Source organism: Ylistrum balloti, unplaced genomic scaffold, assembly GCF_031769215.1.
Source record: "Ylistrum balloti isolate Yb309-2 unplaced genomic scaffold, AGI_CSIRO_Ybal_v1 Utg369920, whole genome shotgun sequence".
Taxonomy (NCBI): domain Eukaryota; kingdom Metazoa; phylum Mollusca; class Bivalvia; order Pectinida; family Pectinidae; genus Ylistrum; species Ylistrum balloti.
The window spans coordinates 140,032-154,166 of record NW_026782038.1 but is presented as its reverse complement, the minus strand read 5'-3'; the positions used below and the strand labels follow the sequence as shown (position 1 = coordinate 154,166).

Genomic DNA, 14,135 nt, shown 5'->3' with positions numbered 1-14,135 from the left:
CAACTATATATTGCTGGTTCTTGTCATACGTTTTCTCGTTATTAGATCTTTATTCCTCAAGAAAGATGAATGGCGGTACAAATATATGGTTATGAACTATACTAAAGCGTATTTCATGAAAAATATGTCCAACTCAAAGAAGAAATAAATGGGTGACGAAATCATAATACTGATCGAGTTTCACGTCGGCAACATTTTCGTCGAGTTTTGTGGTAAGATATTCCAACAGACAATTGGCACACATTGGGAACTAACTGTGCCCCTCTGTGGTTGATCTTTTTTTCTTTCATAAGAGGCTGAATTTATCGAAGAGCTAATTAAAATGGCATAAAGGCCTTGCAAAGTCTTTTCATTTCACTTCTAGATATATTTTATTTTATTATATTTATTTTTTACTTCCACCATATGTGCCTACCAGATTTGGAAAGCCACTTCGGTCACTTATCTCGATCTTGATTTACAATGAAACCAACATGGACATCTTTCTGCCAAGCTGAATGATTAGCGTATTGATTTCAATATTAATTGATAGCATCATCCTTGCATCTCCATCCTCTGGTGATTGCATGTCGCAGTTGATTCGATATTCCAGGACCTATTACTATTATCGTCAGCTGATGGACCCGTAACACAGGGTTTCAAAATATGCTGCTTGCTGACAATTATGGCGAAGTTTTAAGGTCATCATAGTGATTTCATTGAAAAAATATTCTATTTCTTTGTGTGACATAAATATGGACGTGTGTGATGCTCATTAGGTTTTTCATGTTGGTTCCGTTGTTGTATACATTGTTCTTATTTGAGAACGTGACTCTACTTTCTTGGATTAACCATGATTTACATAGCGTGCGTCGTCGATGAAACTAACTCTTCTGGAACACATGTTCTGATTCTCCTTGTGCTTTGAGTGTTTGTAATATGAATATGTTGACATGTTGGTATTTTCCTGTTGCTCTTTTCATATAAGGTATCGCGGCATTGAATACCTGTTGTATAGGATGAAAGAATTTTGTAATACAAGTATGCATAAATTTATGGGGTCAAAATCAAGATCGCTGTTGAACACTTGTCTCTCGAGGTTTGCATTTGCCACAGTAAGAAAGTGAGTCATTGACAGTCTATATTGATTTAAGGCTCTGACATGTCCTTACTAGCCCCGGGTAAACTTAATTGTAAGTAAAACGGGATTTGTCAACCCTGCAGATCTGATATCTTTCACATTAACAATATTTAACCAAACTATTATACTCGAAGTATTCATTGAAAAACTGCGGATTGTTGAAATATTGGTAATTTTTGTTGCTCTTTTTATATAAGGTATCGCAGCATTGAATACGTGAAGTATAGGGAAAACAATTTGTGTTACTGGTGTGTATACATTTATCGGGTCATAATCTAGATTGCCGATAAACACTTGTTTCTCGATATTTACCTCTTTCATAGTGTTAAAGTGAAGCATTGACAGCTTATATTGATTTAAGGTTCTGACATGTCTTTACTTGAGCCGAGTAAACCTAAATGGATGTGAAATTGAGAAAAACTTCTACATGAAAAAAAAAAAAAAAAAAAAATCGATCGTCTGTGGATTATTCGTTTAAGTTTAATTTTGTGTTATCTTAAAGTCTGTTTTACAATTGAAATGGGTAATGGTTTTAATCTTTCATAATGCCAGTAGAAACATCTTTTTTTGATAATTTCTTATTTCGTATTTCTTATACAATTGTTTCACATAACTATTCCATTGATGCAAGTGTCAAATTCCATACATATATTGGAGTATGTATAACTGCCTAACCATGCTAGGAGTAGTAATGCAGCGTGACGTTAGTCATTTCTGTGTCAGCATATTCACTGATATCCTTACAGAGTATACGAAGAAGTTCCGTTCTGTTCTGTGACGATCAGTAAACCTTAAGGTTAAGTAGGTTAGGTTCTCATATTAATCTCCCACTAAATCAAACAGTGATCACCTCATACTCGCGCCTGACCTTGACCGGTTCGAGAATAAACAGCCTTGAAACCACTCTCAACCGATAAATAAAACACGACATCGAAGGAATGAAGTCTATAGGTGACATTTTTTGGTATGATTTAAAAAAAAAGGATTTTTAAGCATTTCAATATGTTGGAAGTAAAACTGAGTTTATCAACCCTACAGCGCAGAATAAAAAAATGCATAACAAAATGGTGGTACTCGAAGTATTGACGAATCGTTTAAAAACTGAATAAAATGTTAACATATCTTTCGCTGGCTTGCAGATATTCGACCAGGCATCTTGATAACAATGTTCCTTACACTACTTAATAAAATTACTCTATTTAGCAAATTGATGAATTTAAATATGGCCCTAGCAAAAATATAATACTTTTTAGATTTACTTATTCCATAAGCCAAAATCACTTATACCAATATCTGAAAGAAATATCTAATTAATGGTTGTCGCCAAGAAAGTACGGATATGAACACGTGACTTTTCAACACGCTGCCCGATTTTTTCGATTCGTTCTTGATTAAAAGAACATTGTGTCTACAAGATTAGCATATGCATTAGAACTTGATATTCCTATTTGTCTAGACGGGAACAGAAAAAAATATGACACAACGGAACATTCTTTTTACCATTGTAACTTTAAAACCACCAGAACTCTGTGACCGTAGTGACAAATCGTTTCTGGCGGTCGGTCTACCTTTTCGCTGTTAACGCGTGTTGCGTAGTCACGAAATCCTGTCGAATACATGTTTTATAATAGCACAGATTAATCTTTCAAACAGTTTTTTCCGAACAGCACTACTCGCAATTAAAATAAATTCTTTAAGACATCTTCATTCTTTGTTGATGTGTATGAACATATATTTTTTTCGAATAATTTGTTCATTGTTCGCAGGCTTGTACTTGCATTGCATGATCGTCAGAGGAAAGTAAAGTTGAGATCCCTTCTCTCGCTCTCGGCTCTTGGGAGGTTGAGGGTGCTCCTTAAATCTGATTTTGCAGTTTTGAATATATTGCGCGCCTCTAACCCGAATTCATGGACCCCCCAGAACTTAATGGTGTAATTTAATGATATGAGCATGAATTAAGTTCGTTGAGAGGTTCATGGATATATTTTTACACATTTTAAAAGTGATCAAGGATGACATTTGACTTCGATCGATGACCATCCAATCTAGTCAGGTATAGTATACTGTGGTACTGTGATGTTGTGATGAACTAAAAAAATATCCAGAGTTTATGTGCTTACTACTAAGATAATGCACCTTAAGTAAGAGGGGTGGGTATGGGGTGTAATCCAAAGACCAATAACTACAAAGCAAACTGTAAGATGTATTTTCTATATTACAGCACGTTGTTTATATATATTGCTGTAGTAAGTAATTGTACTTCCTCCATATATAACTGACAGACATATAATCTGCGATTGTTTATGTCACAAGGCTTGTGATAATAGAACCTACAGATGGCCAATCTGCAAAGTCATTCAGAAATAAAAGTAAATGTTTAGAGTCCTAGGTAAATGCTTTTATCTTTTACATTACATTTGATACTTTCTGTATTTTAGTGGAAAAATCTATATTATAATTCGGTCTCTGGGTGTGTCCTATAATACAAGAAATTCAGGGATATCCTCTCTGTTTTGATTTATTGTTACATGCATGTAGGTACATGTATGTAAATTATTATGCAATCACCTATACTGCAACAACAAACTGAAAGAGCACGCACTGTTTATAAAACTAGTGTAAGAGTAATTATGTGCAGAAATACATAATACTATAGATAAAGAGACGTCACATCGCCTTCAAACTTTGTTGTTAAATGAACTAAATGGTTAGATATTCTTTTCATAACTGTTAAAATTGTGTATTTTCTGTTAATTATGAAATTTTAAAATCTGCACAACAATTTTATTAACAACGTTAAAAAACTGAAATAAAATAGGAGCGACCAAACACTAATTCATATCATTATCGTTCGGAGAGAGTAAACAATGTCATTCAATTTTAGATTCAGATTAATTAAAATTAATTTATTTCGCTCCGTCATGCGTATAGTGTGAAACAATAGGTCATTTTACAAAGTTTTATTTATAACATTTTTATATGTACAGCTATCCACTGCACTTAACCTCTCTAAGACAGCTGATCAATGATGTAAACACATATCCGTAACTTTATTTATTTTAAATCGTATGCAGTGAGTACTCAATAACTGGACTTGAGGTAATTCCTGATAGCATGCCAACGACCAATGACTCGTCAAAAGCCATACAATCCGGTACTCGGTACCCAGTTGTGGATTTAACTTGAGACAGTGTACACAGATTACCACACCAGTGACCTACTTTCAGCTGGTAAGTGTTCTTTATCATCACACATACACTGGTGAGAAGAATAATATATGGTCGTACACGGTACGGAACATATATAACGACAATAAATTATAACGGAGATATTATCTACATTACTGCCAACATTTTAACAGATTGACTTTCGTTGGTAGATTACTGAGGTCAATCATTAATGTCACCGGAAATTGCGACTGTCGAAGCGGCTCAGCTACGTAAATCGATAATAATAGTTGACTAATCAAATACTGTCACATCTCTGAGTATACATGAAACTTCATAAATGTTATGAAAGACCTGACTAATCGTATTAACTGTGACCGCTGTCGCTAGGATATAACTGACATTGCAGTTAGTCGCAGGGGTAACTGGAGAGTGGATTGTAACAGTCCAGTCCCCGGGTTCTGGTAGTTACGCATATGATAAATAGAAAAATACTAAGACAAGTGTCCATGCACACATTTTCGTTTTAAACATGTTATATATTCACTGTAAAATACGCCCCATTGGCTATTTAGACCTATTGAAGGTCCAAAATAGGTAGATTGCACCGAAGATATAGGACATGTTACGTCGAAACGTTGGATACAATGTACATATGTATATGCCTTGTTTGATCTTGATAAACCTGTCTGTTCACACCCAGAACAAACAGAGTTTAAGATATCTGATAAAATTCTGATCAGAATGAGGTATTTTGTAAATTTGTCGATAATATTGATTACAGACGAGTCTATATTCAAACAGGGTAGGGTAGATTGTAAAACAATGCACGGCTTACGGTCTTTTAAAATTATCGAAAATTGGGGAAAAAACGTAATCAATCGACTTATGGAACACACATACCCGTCTTTCTTTGAATCATTTTAGGTCCAATTTCGATTTTATTAATTTTATTGCATAATAACAGTGTCATTTCTCACAAGCAGCTCGGGTAGGTAATAACTACATATCAGACCGTGCACTTTTTGACAAAGGGAAACAGTACATGTATCACACGGGCATATCAGGGATAAAAAGTGATAAATATGAAAGTTCCGTTGAAATGTCAACACAACAGGTCATTCTGGTAATAAGTTTCCTATTTGTGTAATTGTTTTCAATTTCGCAGAACATATAAGGGTATTTACATATACATGTGTACCTACATTCTCAGTTCTAATCATGGAAGCCAGGAGTCAAGTGATTTTGCTACGGATGTGGTCGTGAATTTTCTGACACTCCTACTCAAACTGTTGTTGCGGGTATTTGCCAGATTGAAAGCATTCTAATATTGCATGCAATATTTAATAGAAAATGTGTGATAACAAGACCTGTCCTTTAATCTTAATAAGATAACAACTATATTAATAGGCTTGTTTGTTTTTTTTTTGCTGTTTTTATCGGTCCTCAGAGAAAGACTATCACATGTCTGCTCTATTTCATAAGGTGACTTATTGTAGTACAATCTATGAAGTCGGGGTTGATTCTTCCGATATCTGTTGATGGGACATTGGAGAACCCAACAATGATTTTCAGTTCATAGAACTAAGATATGTTATATAACCCTAAAAATGATATGCATAAGACGTTCATCTATGACACGATTAGGTAATAGCAAACGAAGGCATAATTCATATGGAAATGGTGTGCTGTGACGAAGTGACGGGTAACGATTCCAGACATCGAAGCTCAGATTAGAGATTTGTATATACTTATAAATTATACTTGAGAAAAATCTTTTTTTTTCTTTCAAAATACTTTTTCCCTATAAATACATAACTCGTGTAACAAAAATCGTTTAATTTTTAAAAATGTTTGTTTTTTAATAAAATGCTGTATCATGTGTCACAGGACCCCAGTAATATTTATATTTTACTACTTATTACCGGTAAAGACATCCTCAACGGTATGTAAATCACGCTAAAAGAAGTGATTTCAATTACCATTTATAGGGTATCAAGATGCCTTCGAGACAAGAATTAATTAATTTTCAATGATGCAGTTTTAATATGTCATTAACCTAGAAAAGAACTCGAAGAAAGGATTTTGCCCGTTTGATTAACCTTGACTGAAAAAGTATCAGACGCATAAATAATTTGTTTTTAATTACAGGGATCAAGATGAACCACATCCTCTTCTATCGTTCGATCCTGTTCTCCATCTTCATTACATTTACATCATGTCAGACTTTCCCTATAGTCAACACTCCATCCGGTCCCATCAAGGGTGTTGTCGTCCCTGCTCAAGGTACGGATATTGTGCAGTTTCGTAATATTCCGTTCGCTAAACCTCCAGTTGGCAACCTAAGATTTGAGAAACCTGTTCCAGTAGACCCCTGGTCGGACATCCTTGATGGAACTGTGTTTGGACCTTCTTGTATGCAAGATAAATCCCTATTTGCAGAACTATGGGAAAAAGCAGAAAATGCAGAAGTGAACGAGGATTGCTTGCAGCTGAATATCTATGTTCCAGGTGAGGTGACAACTACAGTGAAAAAACCGGTAATGGTTTGGATTTATGGTGGTGCTTTTATGATGGGAAGTACATTTACATATGACGGGTCGTTCCTGGCTATGAAGGACGTTGTAGTAGTAACCATCAACTATCGCATCGGAATATTTGGGTTCTTAAGCACTGAGGACTCCGCTATGCCTGGTAACTATGGACTTTGGGATATGATCGAAGCCCTAAAGTGGATAAATAAGAACATAGCATCATTTGGGGGTGATCCTGAATCGGTAACCATTTTTGGCGAATCGGCCGGTGGTTTCGCAGCATCGTACCTGTCTGTGATTCCAAGCACTGCAGGCCTTTTTCAACGTTTCATAGTTCAGAGTGGGTCTGCTGTAGGATTTATGGGCATTGCACCAAATCCTGTCAGAGCTGCGAAAGCTACAGGGAAATTTGTTGGATGTCTACCAGACACAGATGGAGATGTCAACACCAATGATCTTGCAGACTGTCTCAAGCTCAAATCGGCTGAAGAATTAATGAATGCTCAAAGGGACCCAGGCACGCAATTTTTCGGTTATTTCTCTGTATCACCCTTACTTTGGCCAACCATTGATGGGGAGCTTCTTCCAAGATCCCCCTTAGAAAGTTTGAATGACCCAACCTCAAAGGAATCAGTTTACTTCAGATCATTGGATATGATCGCTGGTACAACTAGCAACGAAGCCTCGGTAATTGCAATGTTTTTAGGATGGCTTCAAAAACCGATGAATTTTAGCATGACTGAAGGTATGCCAACGGCTGTGTTGTGTGACGTTTTTGCACCAACATTAGCAAGGGAAATGTTTAGCAATAATTCCATAGTTTCAGATTTACTTTGTAAAGAATATTCTTCTGATGATATGGCAGAACAAGCAAGAAGCATTTCAATTTTGCACGCGGACACATGGTTTGTTTCTCCCACAGTTCAACTTCTAGGTTTTCATGCTAACGGCAAAGCTTCACCTAGAACCTACCAATACTTATATAATCAGCCAATCAATTTCCATTACATGGCACCACATTTTCCGTGGATGAAAGGGGCAGGGCATGCGACCGAGCTGCTTTACCAGTTCGGACCGTCAGGTCTGAACGAACTGGATGAATCGTTATCTACTGTTGAAGGCAGAGCTTTTTCGGACGTCCTTGCTCGATATTGGACTAACTTCGCAAAAACAGGGTATGGATATGAAATGAACGAATGCACGCACACACACACTCACACACACACACACACACACACACACACACACACACACACACACACACACACACACACACACACACACACACACACACACACACACACACACACACACACACACACACACATTTACGCACTTGCGTCACGCACGCACAAAAGATCGCATAATCACCCTTGTTATAACGTCATAGATAATGTATCTAGAATATCATATATATTAAAATATAAAGGTTCAATTAACAGTGTCTGGTGAAATACTTGATATCAAAATAACTACAAACCACATTTCGAATGAAGCATTAGCGTTTTCAATTTTTTAATTTTCATGTTTCTAAAAAATATCATAGATACATTAACTATATATTATTTACATAAAAAGATACCTCACCTAATTCAGATTTTGACTTAAGATTACAAGTCATCTGCAAGTCAGTATCACATACTGAAATGTCTTGATCATAGCTTTATTCTAATTAATCTTTTTTAAGGTAGGACGTTTCTAAAACTTTTCTACATTTTTAGCATAAAACTACAATCAAATGATAGCTATGTGTTGAATTTTCATATTCTGTTTTGTGTCCTATGGAAAATCCAGTAAATAACTAATGACTAATTCCACTGTAAACATCCTTAATGCTGGTTTCTCTCTGTCAGCAGTCTGTTCGGTAAAGACTTCAATTGTTCAGTCGCATGTTTTGTTATCTTTTTTTATACGATATATATTAAATGAAGTTTTTATCTAACGTAGGGACCCTAATGGAGATGGTTTGGTCCCGTGGAAACCATTCAGTTCCGAAGGTCGGGACTATATGGAGTTAAAATATGAACCAGTGCCAGGTCGGAACTTGTACGAGAAGAGGATGAAGTTTCTTTTGGAGGAAATACCGAACAAAATCAAGAATAATGTCAAAACTGAACTGTAGCCATTCATTGTCCTTCTTCGTTGCCGTTCTCGTGGAACTAGATGGCTCAAGGCTTCAGTACTGATACTAGTACGGCTTTAAGGAAATCAAATGAAATTTTGAGGTGTTATCAACCGTTATCATTTGACAGGGCTCCATGTAAATCTTCAATAATACGTCTTTATTTCTGTTGAGGTTAATTGGATATTTGATCAGTTGTTTGAAAACGTTAAGAAGATTGGATATTTTGACCTACTACTCAGCATTAGATCTGGATTTTTGTGATATGCATAGTTAGAAGTTTTCAAGTACTATTTTTTACGAAAGCGACGTGCCAGGTTTAAGTGGTGGAAGAAAGCCGTAGTTACCGGAGAAAAAACCCAGACCTGTGGCACATGATGTACATGGACGACTTCACCACTCGACCATCGCAGCCCCTTGACAAGGGGTAGGTTGCTGTTCAGATCAGAACTCTGAAACCGTTCAAGAAAACTATTGTTATCAAGCTAGCATTATAGTAGTGTCTTTCAATATGGAGAACTTCTCATTTTAAATACTTTTTTCTTGTACATGATAGGTAAAATTACACATTTTAGTTTTTGCGGATCAGAGCTGTGAAGCCGTCCATGCAAATTTAGTGTTATATACAATAAATAGTTAAGAATAAACACTTGTACTTGACGTTATTCTGAAAATTATCAGAAATAGGAAAAATACGAAATTTATTAATAATAGGACTACTGTTCCGATGGCTTTGGACTTTTCTCATTGACTTCCTAGGTTTCAAAATTCAGGCCCACTGACGAGTCCTAGATGGAGGAAAAAAACTGTATGATGCTTGTTAATTCAATGTTTACTTATGTAATTCTATATTTGTATATAAGTCGCTGTCTTATTCACTCTGTTAAAAATGCTAACACACTTTGAAAAACATACACATCTGATGAATTCTCAATATCTTGTCTGATGTATTTAATTAACTAAAACTTTCATTTGTAAGTTTTCCTTTTCGTTGCAAAATACATCTTTCAGTCGTTGCCTAATAAAACTAAATTTTATCTAATTCAATAGATTTATGGGTCAACAGAAATGTAGAAAAAGGTCTAATGGGTGCTACCTTTGCTATAAATAATGTATGTTAAAATGAATCCCGAAGGTAGGGGTGAAAAATTGTACCAGATTTCAACTTGAATACCTTGATAATGCAAATTTTACGCTATGTAAATATCACTGTTTGCACATGTGTAACTGTAATCTCATGCCATTGTAAATATTCATAGTGGTAACCCATATAGCGACATGGACACAACAGCCCTAGACATCCCATGACTGAAAAATTCAATCTGGAATTGACTGACACTACAACAAGTTCATTCCAAATGTCTCGTTTAAAATCCATTTTTATTCTTCGCATATTTATTGTTATTGATTAATCATTTCAAACATGTTTTGCATATTGTATGTAAAGCCTTATTTGTAGGTTGTTTAAGGTAGAGCATCTTTGAGCCAGAGTACTTTTTGTATTGAGTGTGGGGTACATATGACAATATGAAGATACCATTTAACTTCATTATATTATAAACATATTATTAAAACTAGATTGTTCGATATCTTTAAACAAGAGTGTAGTGATAAGATAAACGCATCTTCCAATGTTTCCAGTACAAGTATATCAGTGAGGACATCTAACAAACTGAATGTTAAAATTGGGAGGTATAATAATAGAGAATGGAATAACAGAATATGCACTTTATGTAACAGTAGTGACATAGAAGATGAATTTCATTTTATGGTTAAATGTTAAAAACATGCGGATTTATGGAAACGTTTAAGTAGAAATATTCTTGTTATAGACTCAGTTAATTAAATTTTTTTCCAAATTTATCATAATGGGTAAATACAAAAGAAATAATTAAATGGTACGTGGGTAATATGTTCAATTCCCTCTACACTAATTGATGATGTGTCGTGGACGAGAAAATTTGTTGTTCATACCTGTATATGTTGTATGTCATTCTGAAGTGCTGAACTGCAATGCTCCAGGTAATAAATAAGTGAAGTGAAGTGAATTGAAGTACACGGAAACACAGAAGCATTGTGTGATATGTTTTAACTGTGCAGGGGTACGGTTCTCTTCTAGCTTTGCGATGGAGGAAATTTCTCTTTACCTCGACCTGCTAGGGACCAGTGGCACACCATATCTTCCGTTACTCATTGATCAATATATAATACACGGTGAATACTCTAGTAGCAGGTGGTTGATGTATCAGTAAATCAGTAAAAGTAATCGGCTTTAACGTACATAAATATTAAGTAGTTAGATGTTATCTACGAGAGACAATATGTTTGGGTTGTTTATATTGATACTGTGTTCACAATCCGTGAGGATGTGTATGACTAATTAGAAGTGATTTTCCCTCATTCTGTTAAGGTTATTATGAAATAATCACAAGAGTCAGGTAATAGTTGCACAAGTCTGAAATAATTGGTCATGTAAATGAAAAAATGTACTGATAGAAAGCAATATATTCTCCGGCTATATGAAGAACATATCAACGATGTCTCTTTCTTTTTTTCCTATCCGAGCAATATACAAGACCATTTAACGTTGACCGTATCAAACAAGAATGACCGGTTTTCTTTCAAGTAGGGTATTTATATAAGCCTTAGTATCTTATAAAAGGTCCAGGTTGTACAAAGCACACACACGTGAGTACAACGTTCCAACCGACACACTTACCCTCTGCATATCACATTAGCTCTACTCTCGATACAGGTATGTTGGTGCTGGGTGAGGGAAATGTCAGAGATAAGATTAAGCAAGGGATTCGGACACATACACTTTCTTTTGTATGACACGTTTAATGTAATGTGTTGTAGATCTTGCGATTTTTCGTGCTTATTTATTATTTGAATTATACACATATGTGAATATGCTCCTAGAAAGTCGGATTTAGAGTTGAAATGACATGTTTTTGACCATTTGTCATGAGTTTTTAATGCAAGTTATTATTATGAATGGATCTTGTACTTTGTAACCCATGTTATATAAGTAGTTCTTTTTAACAAGCGTGGGATTACTCTTCTATGTACCATGTAGTGATTCGAAGCTATTTTTAGTCACATGGTGCTATTTAAACATGTATCCTGATTTGTTCCATGTGGTTAACAGTGTGTGTGTGTGTACAGTAAAGTGGTTAGCCGATGTAACGTTTAAAATTGACCCCTGGTATAAAATGGAACCGACTAGAAGGGTCCGTTAAAAAGTGATCAATGAAAATGGACCCTTTTCAGATCGACAATATTGCGAAATCAATATTGCTTCCACGATTGACCGGTAAGGGTGTGGGTTGGGCAGGATTAAGGGTGGGGGAGGGGGAGGGGGAGGGGGAGAAGGTGGGTGTCTTTTGACTTTACATTGTACGATGCAAAAGTATCAAATATTGATTGATATTGATCACTTTTGACTTTTGATGACCTATAAATTGACCTTTGATATAACTTTACGTTGTAATAATATGTGTAAAGGAAAGAGCATACATTATAGATTGATATTGAATACTTACTTGACCTGTGGTTACCTATATATTGACCTTTGACATAAGTTTGCATGCAATATTGATTGATATTAATAATTTATTTGACCTTTGGCGACCTATATATTTATATAAATATTTTACCTTTTTTCTTTCACAGTTACCTTCCTTTCCTATATTACATTCTTTGTCGTAAACCTCTCCTGCTGCATTCCCATATTCTTCTACCCCATCCTTAGTTATATCAGATCGATTGTCTCATTTTGTCACCTTTTCTCCTGTTGTTAATAACTTTTTTATGGGAACACTAACCAAAATGTATGACCAATATGACATATGGACTTTGGTGATCTATCTATTGACGTGAAGAAATACCTGCAGTATAATCATATGTGGAATTCAATTTGTTTTGAAATATTCAATGACATATAGTTGTAAGGGTTTAACGCTCTTGCAATAACCACAGTCAAGACTAGAACCAAGATCATAAGGGAGGATGTAGCCAGGAAAGTAATGATTCATTTCTCACACTTTGTATCTTTCTACTTATGCAGTTAATACCCGATCTAACGGTCAGGTGATCACGAGCGTAAGGCACTATAGGAGCCTTGTTTTCTTTCCAACTCCCTGGAATGCATCAAATACATTGTACGTCTTCGGGTACATATCCAGGATTTTGGACAAGATGGGTGCACTTGCTTAACTGTTTTCTAGATTTATGTCCTGTCCTCCTTCCGTTTCTGGTTATTATTTTGCTTTTTATCTCTGTACACAATGAAGAAAAATTCCAAACATTGTAGAGTGAGACAGGTGGTGGGCTGTCTATTTCCCCCTTCCTTCGAGGTCTGTCGACTCTAGTTTCTTTTCGCCGTTGTTAGGAATAGCTCGTGGAGTGTGCAAAAAATGTGATTGGTGAACTCGTCGTGTCCTTGAGGAAATGAGGAAAGAATGAAGGGAAAATAAGTTGTCTTTAACGATTTGAGCTTTTCGAACACTTATACATATTATGTTTCTGAGCTGTCCGGTCCAAGAGGCCAAACAGTATAGAAGATATCAACGTCATTTATTTTGATAAACTGACCTTTTATCTTAATATCAACACTAAATATAAGGTCAGCTACCACTGAAGATTGCCATGCTTTAACGTTCCCTGTTGGCATTAAATCCAGACTGATTTTTCCGAGAAGATATGTTTTCACAGTTTCACTAGATCACTATGCTTTCATATTAGTATGATCACATGATTGACTTTACTGGGTAAATTATTTTTGTAATATTTTACAAAAAAAAAATTATCGACTCTTCAACTTATTTGTAAATGTCTACTTATTGTAATCCAATGAAGAATAACACGGTTGTTCTTCTAGACTATTTTTTTTAACTACTCAACTTGCTATAATGACGTAACAATACTGAGATGGATATGGCGCGCAAGACGTCCGCTATCATTTACAATGAATTTACAAAAAACGATTATGTCGTTAAAAGTTATGTTATTACTAATATAAAACATATATACCATTTATCATAAAATAATGAAATATTGATAAATATTGATGAATTCACAACAGTCGATAAGAACATAGTAACAGGAATTTGAGTTTTAGATGATATAAAAAGTATATCTGCTTTAATGCACAGTATTTACCTACATAATAATATCATGAAGAACAAATA

At 35.3% G+C, this 14,135-nt stretch overlaps 1 protein-coding gene across 1 annotated transcript; it reads left to right on the top strand.

Moving 5' to 3' along the window:
- The first annotated feature begins 4,292 nt into the window (after nucleotides 1–4,292).
- Nucleotides 4,293–9,504, top strand: LOC132546892 (fatty acyl-CoA hydrolase precursor, medium chain-like). Its single transcript, XM_060210620.1, has 3 exons — nucleotides 4,293–4,350; nucleotides 6,439–7,996; nucleotides 8,769–9,504. The coding sequence occupies exons 2-3, from the start codon at nucleotides 6,447–6,449 to the stop codon at nucleotides 8,941–8,943; spliced, it is 1,725 nt and encodes a 574-aa protein (XP_060066603.1). The 5' UTR covers nucleotides 4,293–4,350; nucleotides 6,439–6,446; the 3' UTR covers nucleotides 8,944–9,504.
- The last annotated feature ends 4,631 nt before the right edge of the window (nucleotides 9,505–14,135 follow it).

Bases quoted from the DNA above. Each gene is read 5' to 3' on its own strand.
- LOC132546892 (XM_060210620.1), top strand. From the start codon at position 6,447: ATGAACCACATCCTCTTCTATCGTTCGATCCTGTTCTCCATCTTCATT. The intron at 7,997-8,768 runs GTATGGATATGA...TATCTAACGTAG, and splicing joins ACTAACTTCGCAAAAACAGG to GGACCCTAATGGAGATGGTT.